The 14,106-nt window shown below is 37.9% G+C and overlaps 1 protein-coding gene across 1 annotated transcript; it reads left to right on the top strand.

The window, feature by feature from the left end:
• Positions 1–7,662: 7,662 nt before the first annotated feature.
• Positions 7,663–12,693, top strand: LOC118207455 (troponin C, skeletal muscle-like). The gene is made up of 6 exons (XM_035381065.1): positions 7,663–7,789; positions 9,453–9,507; positions 10,339–10,482; positions 10,662–10,776; positions 11,083–11,219; positions 12,298–12,693. Exons 1-6 carry the CDS (start codon positions 7,787–7,789, stop codon positions 12,327–12,329), a joined length of 486 nt encoding a protein of 161 aa, XP_035236956.1. The 5' UTR covers positions 7,663–7,786; the 3' UTR covers positions 12,330–12,693.
• The last annotated feature ends 1,413 nt before the right edge of the window (positions 12,694–14,106 follow it).

Here is a 14,106-nt window from a genome sequence, read left to right as displayed (position 1 = left end):
AGAACCTGAAAGGCTTTGATGAGCATTACCCCCAAGTCTTTTTCAAATTGAGCACATTCCAATTTTGTTCCTCCCATAAAGTAGATTATTGATTAACCAATTGATTACATTTGATTTATTCGACTCAGATCTGATCGTCGTAAATAGATTTCACTCTTTAACTGTAGGCTACGTGGTGGCGTGTGACAGACTGTTTGGATCGATAAGACAGACGGGAATCGGAGAATAATGAATAGTCTTGTGATAAATTTTCACCAATATAGGTAGACCATGAAAAAACGTTAGTTATTTCCCCGCTCTCCCCTGTCTTTTTTCGTAACGTAATGATTACTTGATAATGCAATCTTAATTTTTATTCCTAGCAGTGACAGCAATGCGCTTTCGTAGCCTACCTCATCATATAGTCTTTGGGTAAACTTGTACGGAGAAAAAAATCACAACAAAGATCTAATTGACATAATGCGACCAAACAGACCTGTTTGTGAAATTAATTGGTAGTTCGACTAAATAATTAGAGATGATTCATTCATCTAGAGGAGCAATTATGGCAGTACAAGGGGAGGTAGAAATTAGGTTGAGACAAAAGCTTTATCTTTAATCCATGAAATTCACCATGGAAAGGGACGAGTTTTACAGCTTTGTATTGTTGGACATACAGTCTTCAAGTTGTTCATAAAAAATATACATTTAATTTGTAGTCCTGCATTTAGTTCCAGCTACGAGCTAATACACATTTCTGAATCTGTTGTATAAGCAACACGTGTAACTTTATTCCCAGCTTTTGGAGATTTAACAAAATAGGGGGAAAAATGTATAAACAAAAAACCATGACAGCCCAAAGACAAGAAAATCTAATTCTGGGTAACCCTCCATCTGAGGGAATCTGAGAAAATTATTCAGATAGTCCAACAACAAAATTTTGTGTCTGACAAAGGCATAGAGCAATACCTATATTTATTATCATTCAGTCTCAAGTGTGCAAGAAGAGACTGCTGCTGTCCAAGGTTCTGGAGGCCTCCCAGATGTGGAGAGACAGCACGCAAAAATTAGGGTTATAAGCACTGAACTTCGGTTTAGGCAGGAGACGTTTCCTGATAAATGTTTACTGTTCATCGGGGAATTCCAGAGTATGGAGGATTAGCAATTAGGAGTTAGCTGGTTATCATCCTGTTTTGGGATGGCACAACTGTACAACTTCCCAGTAGCACAGTAATGCAGTAATACACTTCAAACAGGTCTGCAGAACTATCCTGTGGAGTTTCAAAGTTTTATGAAATAGTACAAATAACACGATGTACAGTTGTCATTAAAATGACTTGTTACTCAAATATTAAACAATATTAATTATTATCCAAAGGAATCATGAGAATATTCAAAGTAATTTTGTTTCCTTAGGTTAGACACTAAGGCAGGAACTTAAGGTCACAGTATGACATTCATTTTAATAGTATGTACAGACAGTGTACTGGGTAGCATCAGACTGTCCAGATTGGCTTTCAAATATCTGTTCACAAGGACAAGCATTCTTCAGAGCCTGAGCAGGCAGCGAGATAAAAGGTTTTCTGGTTTTCTGTTATGTTTCTGTTGCCACTTCACTTTTTAGTTGACTATCTGCTTTTCTCCTGCACAATCTTTGTTTCTGTTTGTAGTATGGGCGTGGCGTCTTTCTCTCTCCCTCCCCCTCAGCTGATCACTCTCACATGTTCTGGCCGCATTCTCATGCGCTGGCTAATCACTAATTTCATTCACCTGTTCCCTGTTTGCATGTTCATGCTCTGTTCAATTATCTCTCATTTCACTCACCTGGTTCTTTTGGTATATATTCTCTGTTTCCCTGTTCTTCCTTGCCAGATTGTGCCTCTGTTTACAGTGCCTCTGTTTACTGTTTCCAGCGTTTACCCTCTTGTTTGTTTGACTTGTGTTTAGATCTTACCTGTTTTCCTGACCACTGATTTTTGCCTGCCATCTTTGTTTTGCTGATTTCCTGTTCTGACGTCCGCCTGTTTACTGACTTTGATTTTGCCTTCCGATTTTGTACTTTTGCCCCAGTGATTTTTTCTGGTTTTGATCTTTGTACGAACTGACTGAGACTGCCTGCTGTATTGTGTACTTCCGCATTAAATATCTCCTACAGGAGTTTTGCCACTCTGTTGTCCGAGTCTACATTTGTGTCCACCTCACTTTGACCCGTGACAGTTTTCTAAATGTATTTGGTCTGATTCATTAGATGGGTTTTTTTTTTTTTTTTTTTTTTTTTGGGATTGCAGGATTTAAAAAGGCAGCTGAGTCTGAAGAAAAATCATAGGCGTAGATGGGGGGGAGGGGGGACGCAAGGGATACGTCTCCCTCAATATTTAGAACACGTGCCTTTGTCCCTCCCAATAAAAACATGAAAGAAGCATTTCCACCATAAATTCATGCAGAAAAGGCGCACATTGGTGCATAAAAATTCACCAGAATGCAGGAAATGAAGTGTTTGAAGCTCAAAATTTCCTGGGGGAGGACCCCCCCCCCAATGTTCAAACGAAACCTATGCCACTGAGACAAATGTACTAAAGACATTATCCTCATGCCAGAATCTGGGTGCAGGATGTTCAAGGACTGTGTTTAGAGTTAGGTCAGTTACTGTACTGATCCCCTTCATAGTTATAAATACCCAGCTTACTCCTCTGCCAGGAGAATCATCAGTCTGCATTAGATTGGTGTAGGGTGGTGCTGACGGCTGTCTCTCTCCTTATTTAGTTTTGAAGATCTTAGGAATGCCTTCAGCGTCCGACTGCTCTTCTTGGGAATGTCTAAGAATAGCATGAGGACAGTAAGTGTGAAAGAGGGATTATTGCCAGCTGGAGCTGTCCATCATTCTAGATCAGCAACCTGGAGCAGCAAGGTCCAGAGTGCAGCAGAGGCATGTTTCTTTCGAGACTGACACATCCTCAAACTCTCGATGAAAGGAACTGGCAGTATACACCACCTCACAACAAACAAAATGAGTGTTAGCTCTAAAGCAAGAAAATTGACTAAGAGAACTAAATCATCTCTGTATATATGAAGATATGGTGTGGCGATAAAAGTGTGTAATAGAAATACACACATGAAAACATGTTATGTGCCTCAGATCCTGGTCTGAAGTCTGTGTAATCAACACAATAAGCTGATGTGTATTAAATAGATTTATTGTAACTAAACTATATATATTCGCTGCGCTCTATACTTCTCATTTGGATGTTTTACTTTTCTATCTGGTTATTACCTCAGCTGTATCCTGCTTGACTCATTTGATTTGCTGTGTTAGATTTCTTTACATTTCTGTTACATCCATTCTACTTTCTTTACATCTGCGGAGACTGATCCACAGATATAGATTCATCTATAAAACAATAATTGGTCGGCTTCCTTCCTATCCCCCCCACAAAAGAGAGTTTGATCTCAATTAGGTTTTTTCGAGATGAAATAAAGGTTAAATATAAATAAACAGACCTTTACTTTACACCATGCTGGCCAGCAGAGGATTGGCTCCCCCTGTATAGTCAGGTTCCTCCCGAGATTTTTTCCCATTGGGGAGTTTTCCACCATTTCAGGGTTTTTCTCCCCACTGGGGAGTTTTTTTTAAACGCTTGTGCTGGCTATTTGGAGGTTCAGGCCTGGTTTTAGCTATTTTTTGTCCTTCTTTTGTAAAGAGCACTTTACAAATGAAATTGTGTTGAATTGACTTTAATTATCACAGACTGATAGGAAGATTAAAATGGAGACTCTTATAGTTAAAATGAATATTTTTCTGAGTCAATCGTAATGGACTGTCTGAAGTAATAGATTTGTTAGCTGCAAATGTGTCTGGCAAATGCAAACTGTGAAGCACTCTAACAATTTTGTCATAATTAATTTCCTTTCAACCTCAAATTTAGTTAAATTTAAATGGGTGATTTCGTTTTAAATAACTATTTTCATTTTCAATTAAATTTTCATTTAAAATAGCATCTCCTTGCAGATTTTTTTAACAATCCCATGTTAAGGGGTTTCTACAGAAAATTTGAATTAAATTAATTGAAACTAAAGTTTTTGTCAGCGGGTTCTGGTTGTGAATTGTGCTCATAGGATAGATTATGTATGCTTCATTTGAGCATAACAATGACAGAATATGATTTGTATATAAGATATGAAGCATGTAAATTAGTCTTTCAGTGGACACGTTCAGTTATGATAGAAGCAATTACGTCTTAGAAGTGTGACATCTTTAACATCCTTCTACATGAGAGATTTGAACAATGAACAATATTACCAATCAAAAATAATGACAATTCTTTTCACTTCATAAACCTTTACAGCTGTCTTGAGTTACCATAGAGGCACATTATGATAAAATTGTAATGTATTCTTTTTGTGTCCAATGCACTTTCCATGTCATGTATAGGATATCTTTTCTAACTGAAAACTCCCTGGTGTATAGTTTTATGTTATTTTATTTGAATTAATTGTGTAAATCGTGTGCACAAAAGGTGACTGGAGATTATTTCTAGAATGACAGTTGTTTCTAGGCCAATTAGTCATGAGAGATATTTGATGAACAGCATTTGCATTACTATCTTTCCAATGACAATGTCTTTTCAAGCTGCTATGGACTACTTTCAAAGATTGGTAAGCATTCTTCCTTCCTTTTTTATTTTTCACTTTGCAAAAAGCAGTCTGATCTTTTATCTAACATGAGAAACCTTAGGACCTCTAATTTTTACATCTGAAATTGTTGCTAAAGGTTGCAGTGAGGGCTTTAGTAAGACAATGGCTGATTAAGACACAGCAGTGTATTTTGTTTGGCTGAGGGACTTTCTGCAAACCATAAAACCTATTGGTTGAGTATTGTAAGTCACCATCACCAGCATGTGTACACGCTCCCTCCAGTCTTGATTGTTACATTTCTACGTCAGAAGGCATATGTCTCATCCAGTGACCTAGCAGGTGGAAGGGCATGACCTTTAAAAGGTTACCCCCCCCCCCCCCCCCCTCACCAGTCTTTCTCAATACCCCACATTTCCCATCACGCGGACAGGGGGAAAAGTACACTTGCAGTATATGGCTTTAATATAACCTTTAATGAGGATGAAATATGAGACAGAGTGAGAGTGAGGCTGAAATTGAAGCTTGTAATTGAAACTGACTGTCCCACTGCCAGTGTGAATTCACACTGAAAAGAAAGCTTGCTGTTATTGAGCTCTATGGAAAAAAAGGGAGGGGAGTCTATAATGTCACCCAAATACCCTGTTGTCAGAGAGCTGGAGAGTGGGAAAAAGAAGGCATCTTTTAAATTTAACCCCTGTCAATCATTTATCTGTTTAATTCATTCATGTACACGTTAATGTGTACGTATCTGCAGAAGCATGGAAAATAATGGATCCCTATATCCATTAGAGATAAGCTGAAGGAAAAGGCTTTCTGGGCATTCTACGCAATTAAAAATAAAATGTATTCAAACTCTCGACTTTGAACTTCAAGGAGGAGACATTTTCTGGCTTCTAAGTCCTTATTCCAGGCCTTAATGCTCAATTTTGATATTTTGTTCAAATCCAATCTTTTTGCATTGACTGTTCAGATTCATGTTTGTAAGTGACCGATATCTCACATAAGTGCGACAGACCTCTGCCCTGAAGGAGTCCATATGTGCACATTAACAACACAAAATGTAATGTCTATGAGACAGTTCATCATGGAAACCAACAAAATAGTGGTGCAAGTGTTGGTCAAGGTTATTTTCCGTGGAGGTCAGATGATGTTTCATAAGCTCTTGAGGATGAGGACGAGAAGGTGGAGGAAGGTCAAAGGAGTGATGATGATAGTTATCTGCTCCTCTGCAATGACATGTGACACTACATAAATTTTGATCTGGCAGTTCTCATAGTGGTCGCATGACCACAGATCTGATATGTATCCGATCTAGAGTCACATATGGAAGTGGGCAAAATATGATATGAAAGTTTTTTTTTTGGTCACACAGCTCAGAAAAAAAATCTGATCTGTGTCACATGTAGGCAAAAAATAATAATAATAAATAATAATAATAATAATAAAAATCAGATTTGGGCTAATTCAGCCTGATTGAAATACTTAAATATCCACTTGAATACAATTCTATTCTCAAAAATAAATAAATTTCAATTTTTTCTTGGGGAAGACAGTGTGAGGTAGTGTCACTTCATAGGAACAGATATATTTGTACAGAACAGTTGTATTCTATTTTTATTCGTTGACATTGAACAGATGAAGTATTTATAGAATATTGTCTCATTGTCTTAGCATGTTTTGGCAAGTACACACTGAATTCCACTATGCAAAAAAAAAATGTAATTAGTGAGCTGAAAACAGAATGAATAAATTGTATTAATGCTACTGTAAATGCATGATTTACTGCAGAAAGATAAAAGTTAAGATATGTGAGTGCATATTTCAATGTCTTCTATTTATGTCACACAGAAGCTGGACTTTTGCAGTACATGTACAAAATAGAAGAAACTCCAGCACTGTAAAGACTACTGGAGAAAATTTGATCCAGTTTAGAAAAGGATGCTATGGAGAAGGAGATTTCAAGGCAAAAAGGTGACTTCTTCAGTATTTGAGTGTGGCTGGAGGGAGAGACAAAAGGCTGTGAAAGAGAAAGACAGAGAAGGATAGCATGCAGTACAACCATAATTAATATTTCCCAGTGGAAAGTGTATGTTATGTAAATATACTGTATGTGTACTATCTTGTGCATATTCAAGAACAGGGAAATATGTTTCTTGAAAAAGAAAGAATAATAAAATACTTCTAAAAATATTCATAAATTACTCATTCATAAATTAGTTTTATTTGTTTTATCGTTCCCCAGTACAGACATAGATGTTTAATTTTGCCTACCAATATTTACATTAAAATTTTGGTCCTGCACCTAGATAAGGACAAATATCAAAGTGGTAATTTTATGTATTTTCTGTTTGCCCCACAAGGGAAAATACTTTATGACTATCATCATCATGCTCATAAGCAATGTTCATCATATTCAGTGCATGTTTTAGGAATTTTAAAAATGGAACACAAGACCAGGATCTTTTTCACACACACACACAAACACACACACACACGACTCTTTTATTTGACATTATGTTAATTTGTCTAAAACACTGAAATGGGGGACTACGTATAAAAAAAGTGTTGTAATTACTACATGGTGAAACCAAAATGTATAAGAATACCCTTTAATAAAAGCTCTGAGTCTGCACTTTGATCACATGTGAATTGTTTGATTACAAACAGAGAAAATAAAATATTAAATCAGAAAAATGCAGGTGGTTTTAATGTTGTGGCTGATCGGTGTACACACATATATATATATATATATATATATATATATATATATATATTTACATTTATGCTACTCTTTCCATTTCAAGTATACTGTAGCCATCCAGTCTCAAAGGCAGTGTGATGCAATTATCCACTGGACTTTGCCCAAATGACCTGTCAATGCCTCTATCTTTTTTATAGATGTCATTGAGACAGCTAGTCTTGTCCTTAAGCTAGATATGGGAAGTGGGGTGGGGGGATATATAAGCAGTGACACGATTGGCTGATGTGAGCCTGTGCAAGGGACTACTTGCCCAATCCTGTGTATTTTCTTAAAACCTGCTCAGGCCTGAGGGTACTTATTGAAAGGTTTTGTAGTTTGGTAGTTGGTCATTTGGGTGATTGAGCAGAGCAAGAAGCTGTGTGTCTAAGTTCTCTTTCCCTCTCTGTGGCCATCCCTCAGACATAAACTAACACCATGGTAAGAATGAGAATGTAGGAATCCAAGAAGAAAAAAGTGAAAACGAAATCTCAATCAAAAAGACTAATGTCAGGACTTTTTCATTCATTACGGATGGATGGACTGCATTAATTTTGTTGATGTATTTATTGTACGCAAAAGAACAAAAATGGAAATCGAATGGGGAAGCATGGTTGACAACTCTCAAGACTGGAGAATACTGGAGAATACTGGCTGATCTGTGTTTCATTGCCATGCACATACAGCTGGCTCCTCAAACTCTTGCCTGCGCATTTCATGTCATTTGCCATCTTTGTTGTTTCATTTTTTGGGAGGGGGGATGGGAGTAGTAAGGGGTCAGAATTTTTCATTTTGCACCAGTTTGGATTCAGAGAAAATTAAATTCCTCACTTTGAAAGCTTTCAGCTGTGTTTGTGGAATAGGTTCAGTTAAGCTCAATTTTATGTGTATCACACTCTTTACAGAGACGTTGTCACAAATGGGAAAATAGGTGTATATTCCAGGGAATATGTACTGTAGGTCTGTGCTTGATCTTGCCTTTGGCTGATTGATTCAAACATCGTCTTGGCTTAACAGATTTTATCAGAAAGGTCTGAAGAGATGTTTCAGCATCTGTTGAGTTATTGCCTTAGCTGCGCCTTTCCTTTCTATTGCAGTATCCATTGTGATTACAGATAATATGGATAAACATTATTGTATTATTTAACATCTTGTATTATTCTATAGTGGTGGTATGTGTTAACTGGAGTTTCTTTTGCAATATTTCATTGGTACTTTTATATTCATCAGTTTAAAAGCATAGATCATGGTGTAATGGGGGCATTCTGTTGCATGCTGGGGTTGTTCATTTATGACCTCCTTAGGACTGGTGACAGGTTATACTGTTTTCAATGGCTTTTTTGTGGTTGTCATGGCAAGTGGACAAAGTCTGCGCAGAGAATGCAGAGATAGTGGGCAGTCAGGGCAGCCTGTCATTGGAGCTGTATCTGACTGGTTAACGCTTCTTGTGCACTTTTGCTGGCTGCTGGCATACTTGTGCTCTTACTCAGCTTTTTACTGGGTCTCTTCTTGGGTGTGTTAATCCTTGTGTACTCCTCACTATGCGAGGGTCGCATCTGTTTGGTTCTGTCTGCACATCCACCCTGAATGTATAAACGAACATGACCTCAACATGCATCCTCAGCATGCATCACTATGTGGGGTCCCATCTGTTTGGCTCTGTCTACCCATCCTTACTGAATGCATCAGCGATCATGACCTCACCATGCATCCAGCATTATTCCACTCAGCTGGTCAATAGAGATCTGGAACCAAAAATGGTTGTTGCTTTTTAAGGGAAGGACTTAAATCTGACCTTTTTTTAATTTTATGATGTGGTATCATTTTTAAGTGAGATGAAAATAGATATTTTACATGGCTTGAATATAATGATGATGCTCTGATCAGGTTTCACTAACGATTATGATATAGTGCCAGCACTGCCAGTAATCGCTCATTGTGTGTGATCTGTATCTGCCAATCATTTGCTGCCACTTGCTCTATAAAAGCTTTCAAAGAAATTCTAAATAACAGAACAGTTTGCTGCATGGACATGGGCAGGCGAAATTCGTCTGTAAATATTAATTTCTCACACTGTTGTCTTTTGCTCCCTTGCATCTCTCAGCCCACTGATGCACAAACCGATGCTCGCTCCTTCCTGAGTGAGGAGATGATTGCTGGTGAGTGTTCCTTTGCCTTAACTGTAGCTAGTCATTGCTAATGTCACGTTTGTAAATTAAATTAATTATGCTTCTTGTTCTATGTTCTTTGTAAATATAACATGCTGAAATACTGAAGTTATGTAATGTAGTAAAATATTGGCTGATATTTACTATGATGTAGTGTTTTAGCCAGTATTTACTAAGGTACTAATGTATTTGTCATTTTCTTTTATTAATGTATTACCCACCTACCACCCCCCTACCCACTCCATCCCACTTTCTTCAGCAGACATTTTTATTATCATGCTGATACAAAATAGTACCCATTTTACATTAGCAAAGATTAACAGCTCAGTTTACATACTGCATGTCTTCAGTACACTCCCCCTCCCCACAGAACCCCCATCCTAACCCCCCCCCCCCCCCCCCCCCCCCGCATGCACACACACTCCAAATTCCATTCTCCCTTCCCAATTTCTATTCCCCCCTACATGACATCTATTCTCCTCATCCCCAAATTCCACCCCCCTCAAATGTCCATACCCATCTATACATTTGTTTCCAGAGAGGTAAGACTATTTATTGCTATATTTATGCTACAGATAATGTGGTAGCAAGTGCAGTGATGTTAGTGATGATACATACAGTATGTAATACAATACAATACTCAGAAGTTCGGCTGTGTGGACCTAATATATGGATCAATGCCAGCTATGGATTTGGAGTATAAATGGGTTCCATGTAGTCTCATTTTGATTTAATTATTTTGTAATTTTCTCCATATTAGAGTATTTTGACCTCAGGTTGTTTCTCCATAATTTTAAATATTTTTCAATTGCTCCATACCAGAATTCAAAGCAGCCTTTGACATGTTTGACACTGATGGCGGCGGTGACATCAGCACCAAGGAGTTGGGTACTGTGATGAGGATGCTCGGTCAGAACCCTAGCAGAGAGGAGCTGGATGCCATCATTGAAGAGGTTGATGAGGATGGTAAGACCACAGTTCACAGGTCAATTGTATTTCCCCTGCAAGTGGATGTTAGAGGTGTTTCCATGTTTCTTTGCATTAATTTTCCAGCCACTACTGACTCTATCCAAGCAGTGTTTTCCTTTGTCTCCGTCTCCTAACTTTACCCTTTAATGTCAACTGCCACATACCCTACCACTCAGGCAGTGGCACCATTGACTTTGAGGAGTTCTTGGTCATGATGGTTCAGCAGCTAAAGGAAGACCAGGCTGGCAAGAGCGAGGAGGAGCTGTCGGAATGCTTCCGTGTGTTTGACAAGTACGTCATCTCTGGTTGCACATTCTGAGACGGCTTTCATAGATAAAATTCAAAATTCAACACAAACGTGTGCCTGATTATAAATATGAAAGTCAACAATGATCCAAAGATTTAATCAGGTTATGCAAACATAGCCTAGTGCTTGCCCACTGTGTTTTTCATGAATATAAAAATGAAAATCAACAATCATCCAAAGATGAATCAGGTTATGCATACATCACCTGTATTTTGTCTTTCTTTCCATTGATATGTATAGCTAGCAGTCCATTCAATGAACACCCTGCATGACTCCATTGCTCATTTTAGGAATGGTGATGGTTTCATTGACCGTGAGGAGTTTGGTGAAATCTTAATCGCCAGTGGGGAGCCAGTCACAGAGGAGGAAATTGACGAACTAATGGCAGATGCTGATAAAAACAATGATGGCAAGATTGACTTTGATGGTGAGCAGTACATACTACACTTATGAATAAATAATAATGGAGCCCCAAATTACATTGACTACAGTGGACCAAGTACCACTTTTGACCTTCCACAGAGCATGATGAACAGACCAAACAGTATTAGTCCTACAAATAATGACTGGTAACAAGGGCATGTTTTCTGATGATTAGGAAAGAGGGTGTGCCTTTATGGACCAAATATGTAACAAGCAATGAATCCATGAAGAATGTGGCATATATGCACATGTACAATATTTTTTTATGTTGTTAAATACATTGTTTGGTTAGAAAGCCAAAGTCATGGAGCAGTTATATAGTATATTATTGGTTCTGCAAGAACCGTAATTAAATGTATACATTTATAATGAATTTACAGTAGTATTTTCAGTAAATAAGAATCGATTATTTCACAATTATTTCTAATCTACGTCATTCAAAAATCTCTGAAATCATCCATATAAATCTAATTAATGAAGCTAGGCAAATAATTATGGCAAATCCTTTTTTTTTTGTCATTTACATTATGTCATGAATGACTTCGTTTTTCTTCCCGGTTCACAATTTTTGGTCCTCAAAACATTCCTGAAATGTTAGGAGTTGGGGTAAACATTTCGAGAATATATGCTCTCCCAGTTTTCTGGATGTCCCTTGGAAAATTTCTTCAAGAATCACTTCTAGAAGAGCCTTGGGATTTAATTCAGTTTTGTATTTACAGGTTTAAAAATGTAAATGCCGAAGACCATTCATGTCATGCCTTTCTATGACTTTGAAAGACCTTGATTGGAGCAGTAGGATATTCTGATTTGGGGGCCTGTTTGGGGTACCTTGACATCATGACATTTTCTCAAAACCAGATGGGAATCTAGCATAAATTTCAACTTGAACTCAGAATCAAATACAAACAAACAATACATAGTATAAATAAAATATGCTTTGCTGCCTCTAAGATTCATTACACGTGTATGGAAACCAAAAAATAAACAAATAAATGCCCAATGTTGAAAATTTGTATACAGTGATTACAAATAAGGGTCACATTTCTTCACTTTCCCTAACATAAGTTTTTTCTCTTTTTCAGAGTTCCTGAAAATGATGGAGAATGTACAGTAATTAAAAAATATGTGTTTTGCTGCTGCTTCAATTTAGCAACTCCTAAAACCCCTTCCACATATACATATAATTACACAACAATCCTGATGATCCAAGAGTTAGCATTCCAAAAATGTAAGAAGACAGCAGGGAATTTTAGAGAAAACTGATCCTCAAAGCTCTCCACCATGACAGCTCTCACTCTCTCACTCACTCTGACGCTGTGGCATTCTGAGGATGCGTATAAATATCTATGCCGACCTTTTAAGGGCGCTGTCCACCACACAGCTGTCCTGTTTACATCTGCCACTGTTAAGTGCATACTTGTTAACATTCTTACATGGAAGATTTCACAATAAACCTGTTTCCCAGATTTGCTTCAAAACCTCCCAGATTATCATTTTGTGTGTGTATGTATATATATATACATATGTATATATATATGAGTGTGTTTTTTTTTTTTTGTTTCTGTTTGTTTTGGGGGGGGGGTTTTTTGGGGGGGGGCAATAATTTACATGTTTTTTTGTGAGTGCATCACTCAATTTTCATTTTAATTATTTTACTTATTTTAACCTCTAAGCCACACTTATTCTTCTCCACAAAAATTTTAGATAAAGAAAAATATACAGTAAGGTATAGGTCAGGGCTCAAAATCAATAGGTCAAGGCTTAAAATCAATATGAGTTTTATACAGGAAGGGTTTCTTGACAGTAAAAGTCAGTGAGGTGGAGGGGCGGGCTGGGATCATTTGGACTCACTGCCATCAAGTAATTACCTGGCAAACAGGGAGGTACTCTGGTTTGAATGGGGTGTGGTGGGGGTGGGGGGTGGAAACGTCTCTTCACTTCATCTGTATGATCTTTAAACATAACAGCAAGCCTGGAACCTAACACACAGGTTTGGAGAAAGCAGGGGCCTCTGTACGTTGTCAGTGTATGCATTCGCAGTGCCATGCTCAGCACAATTTCCAGTTCATTTGGCCATTATTTACATGGTTGTTTTGGGGTTTCTTCACATTATTGCTTATATAGCTTTCTTCATTTGGTAGATTCCACCACCCCGTCCTTTGTGTATCTGAATAGTCAATCTCCCTCTCACATCAAACAAACATGCTGTATGTCTTCCACCATGTTCCCTGTCTCAAGTTCTTCTAGCACCCACTTAACCTCCACTTCACCCCTACGTGATCTCTGTACTCTACTCCAGGCCAAGGGGGAGTTTGATATCTGATATGAGAGGCAGCACATTTGTGGACAGTCATTTAGTTTCCATTCCCCCCTTAGGTTCCTGGTGCAAGTAGTGAACATCTTTGGAAACAAACAAACAAAAAGCTTTCCAATGGATCATTTGCCAAATGATCAATTTATCTATGTGAGAGGTATGTGGTAGACTGGACAAACACTAAAGAAATATGGCTTGTTACATATGAAAACATTTGTTAGAGCTGTACTTACCAAGGCTATATTTGAAGTCCCCCCACCCCCAATAAAATGTCTTCCCTAGGGTCAGCTTTGTGATGGTATCATCCCACTGCCATTCCTTTAGAGCCCAAAACACATAAGACATGAGTTAAGGAATGAAATGGAGGGGGAAAGGCTGTTCAGTATCACTATCTTCAACAAGTGCCGAGGAGCATGACGTGTTATAAGTCTTCCTGGTCCTCTGTATGGCTTTCTGATCCTCATCCAGGTTGGAGAAGAAAATAAAAAGTGCTGTTCTATTCCTATTTCTTTATGAAAAATTCAGCGATTGCCTGTGATAATGGTGAAATGTATCCTTCAGAATCTGAATAGTAGAA

Source organism: Anguilla anguilla, chromosome 11 (assembly GCF_013347855.1).
Source record: "Anguilla anguilla isolate fAngAng1 chromosome 11, fAngAng1.pri, whole genome shotgun sequence".
Taxonomy (NCBI): Eukaryota; Metazoa; Chordata; class Actinopteri; order Anguilliformes; family Anguillidae; genus Anguilla; species Anguilla anguilla.
This window is presented reverse-complemented; position numbering and strand designations above follow the sequence as displayed.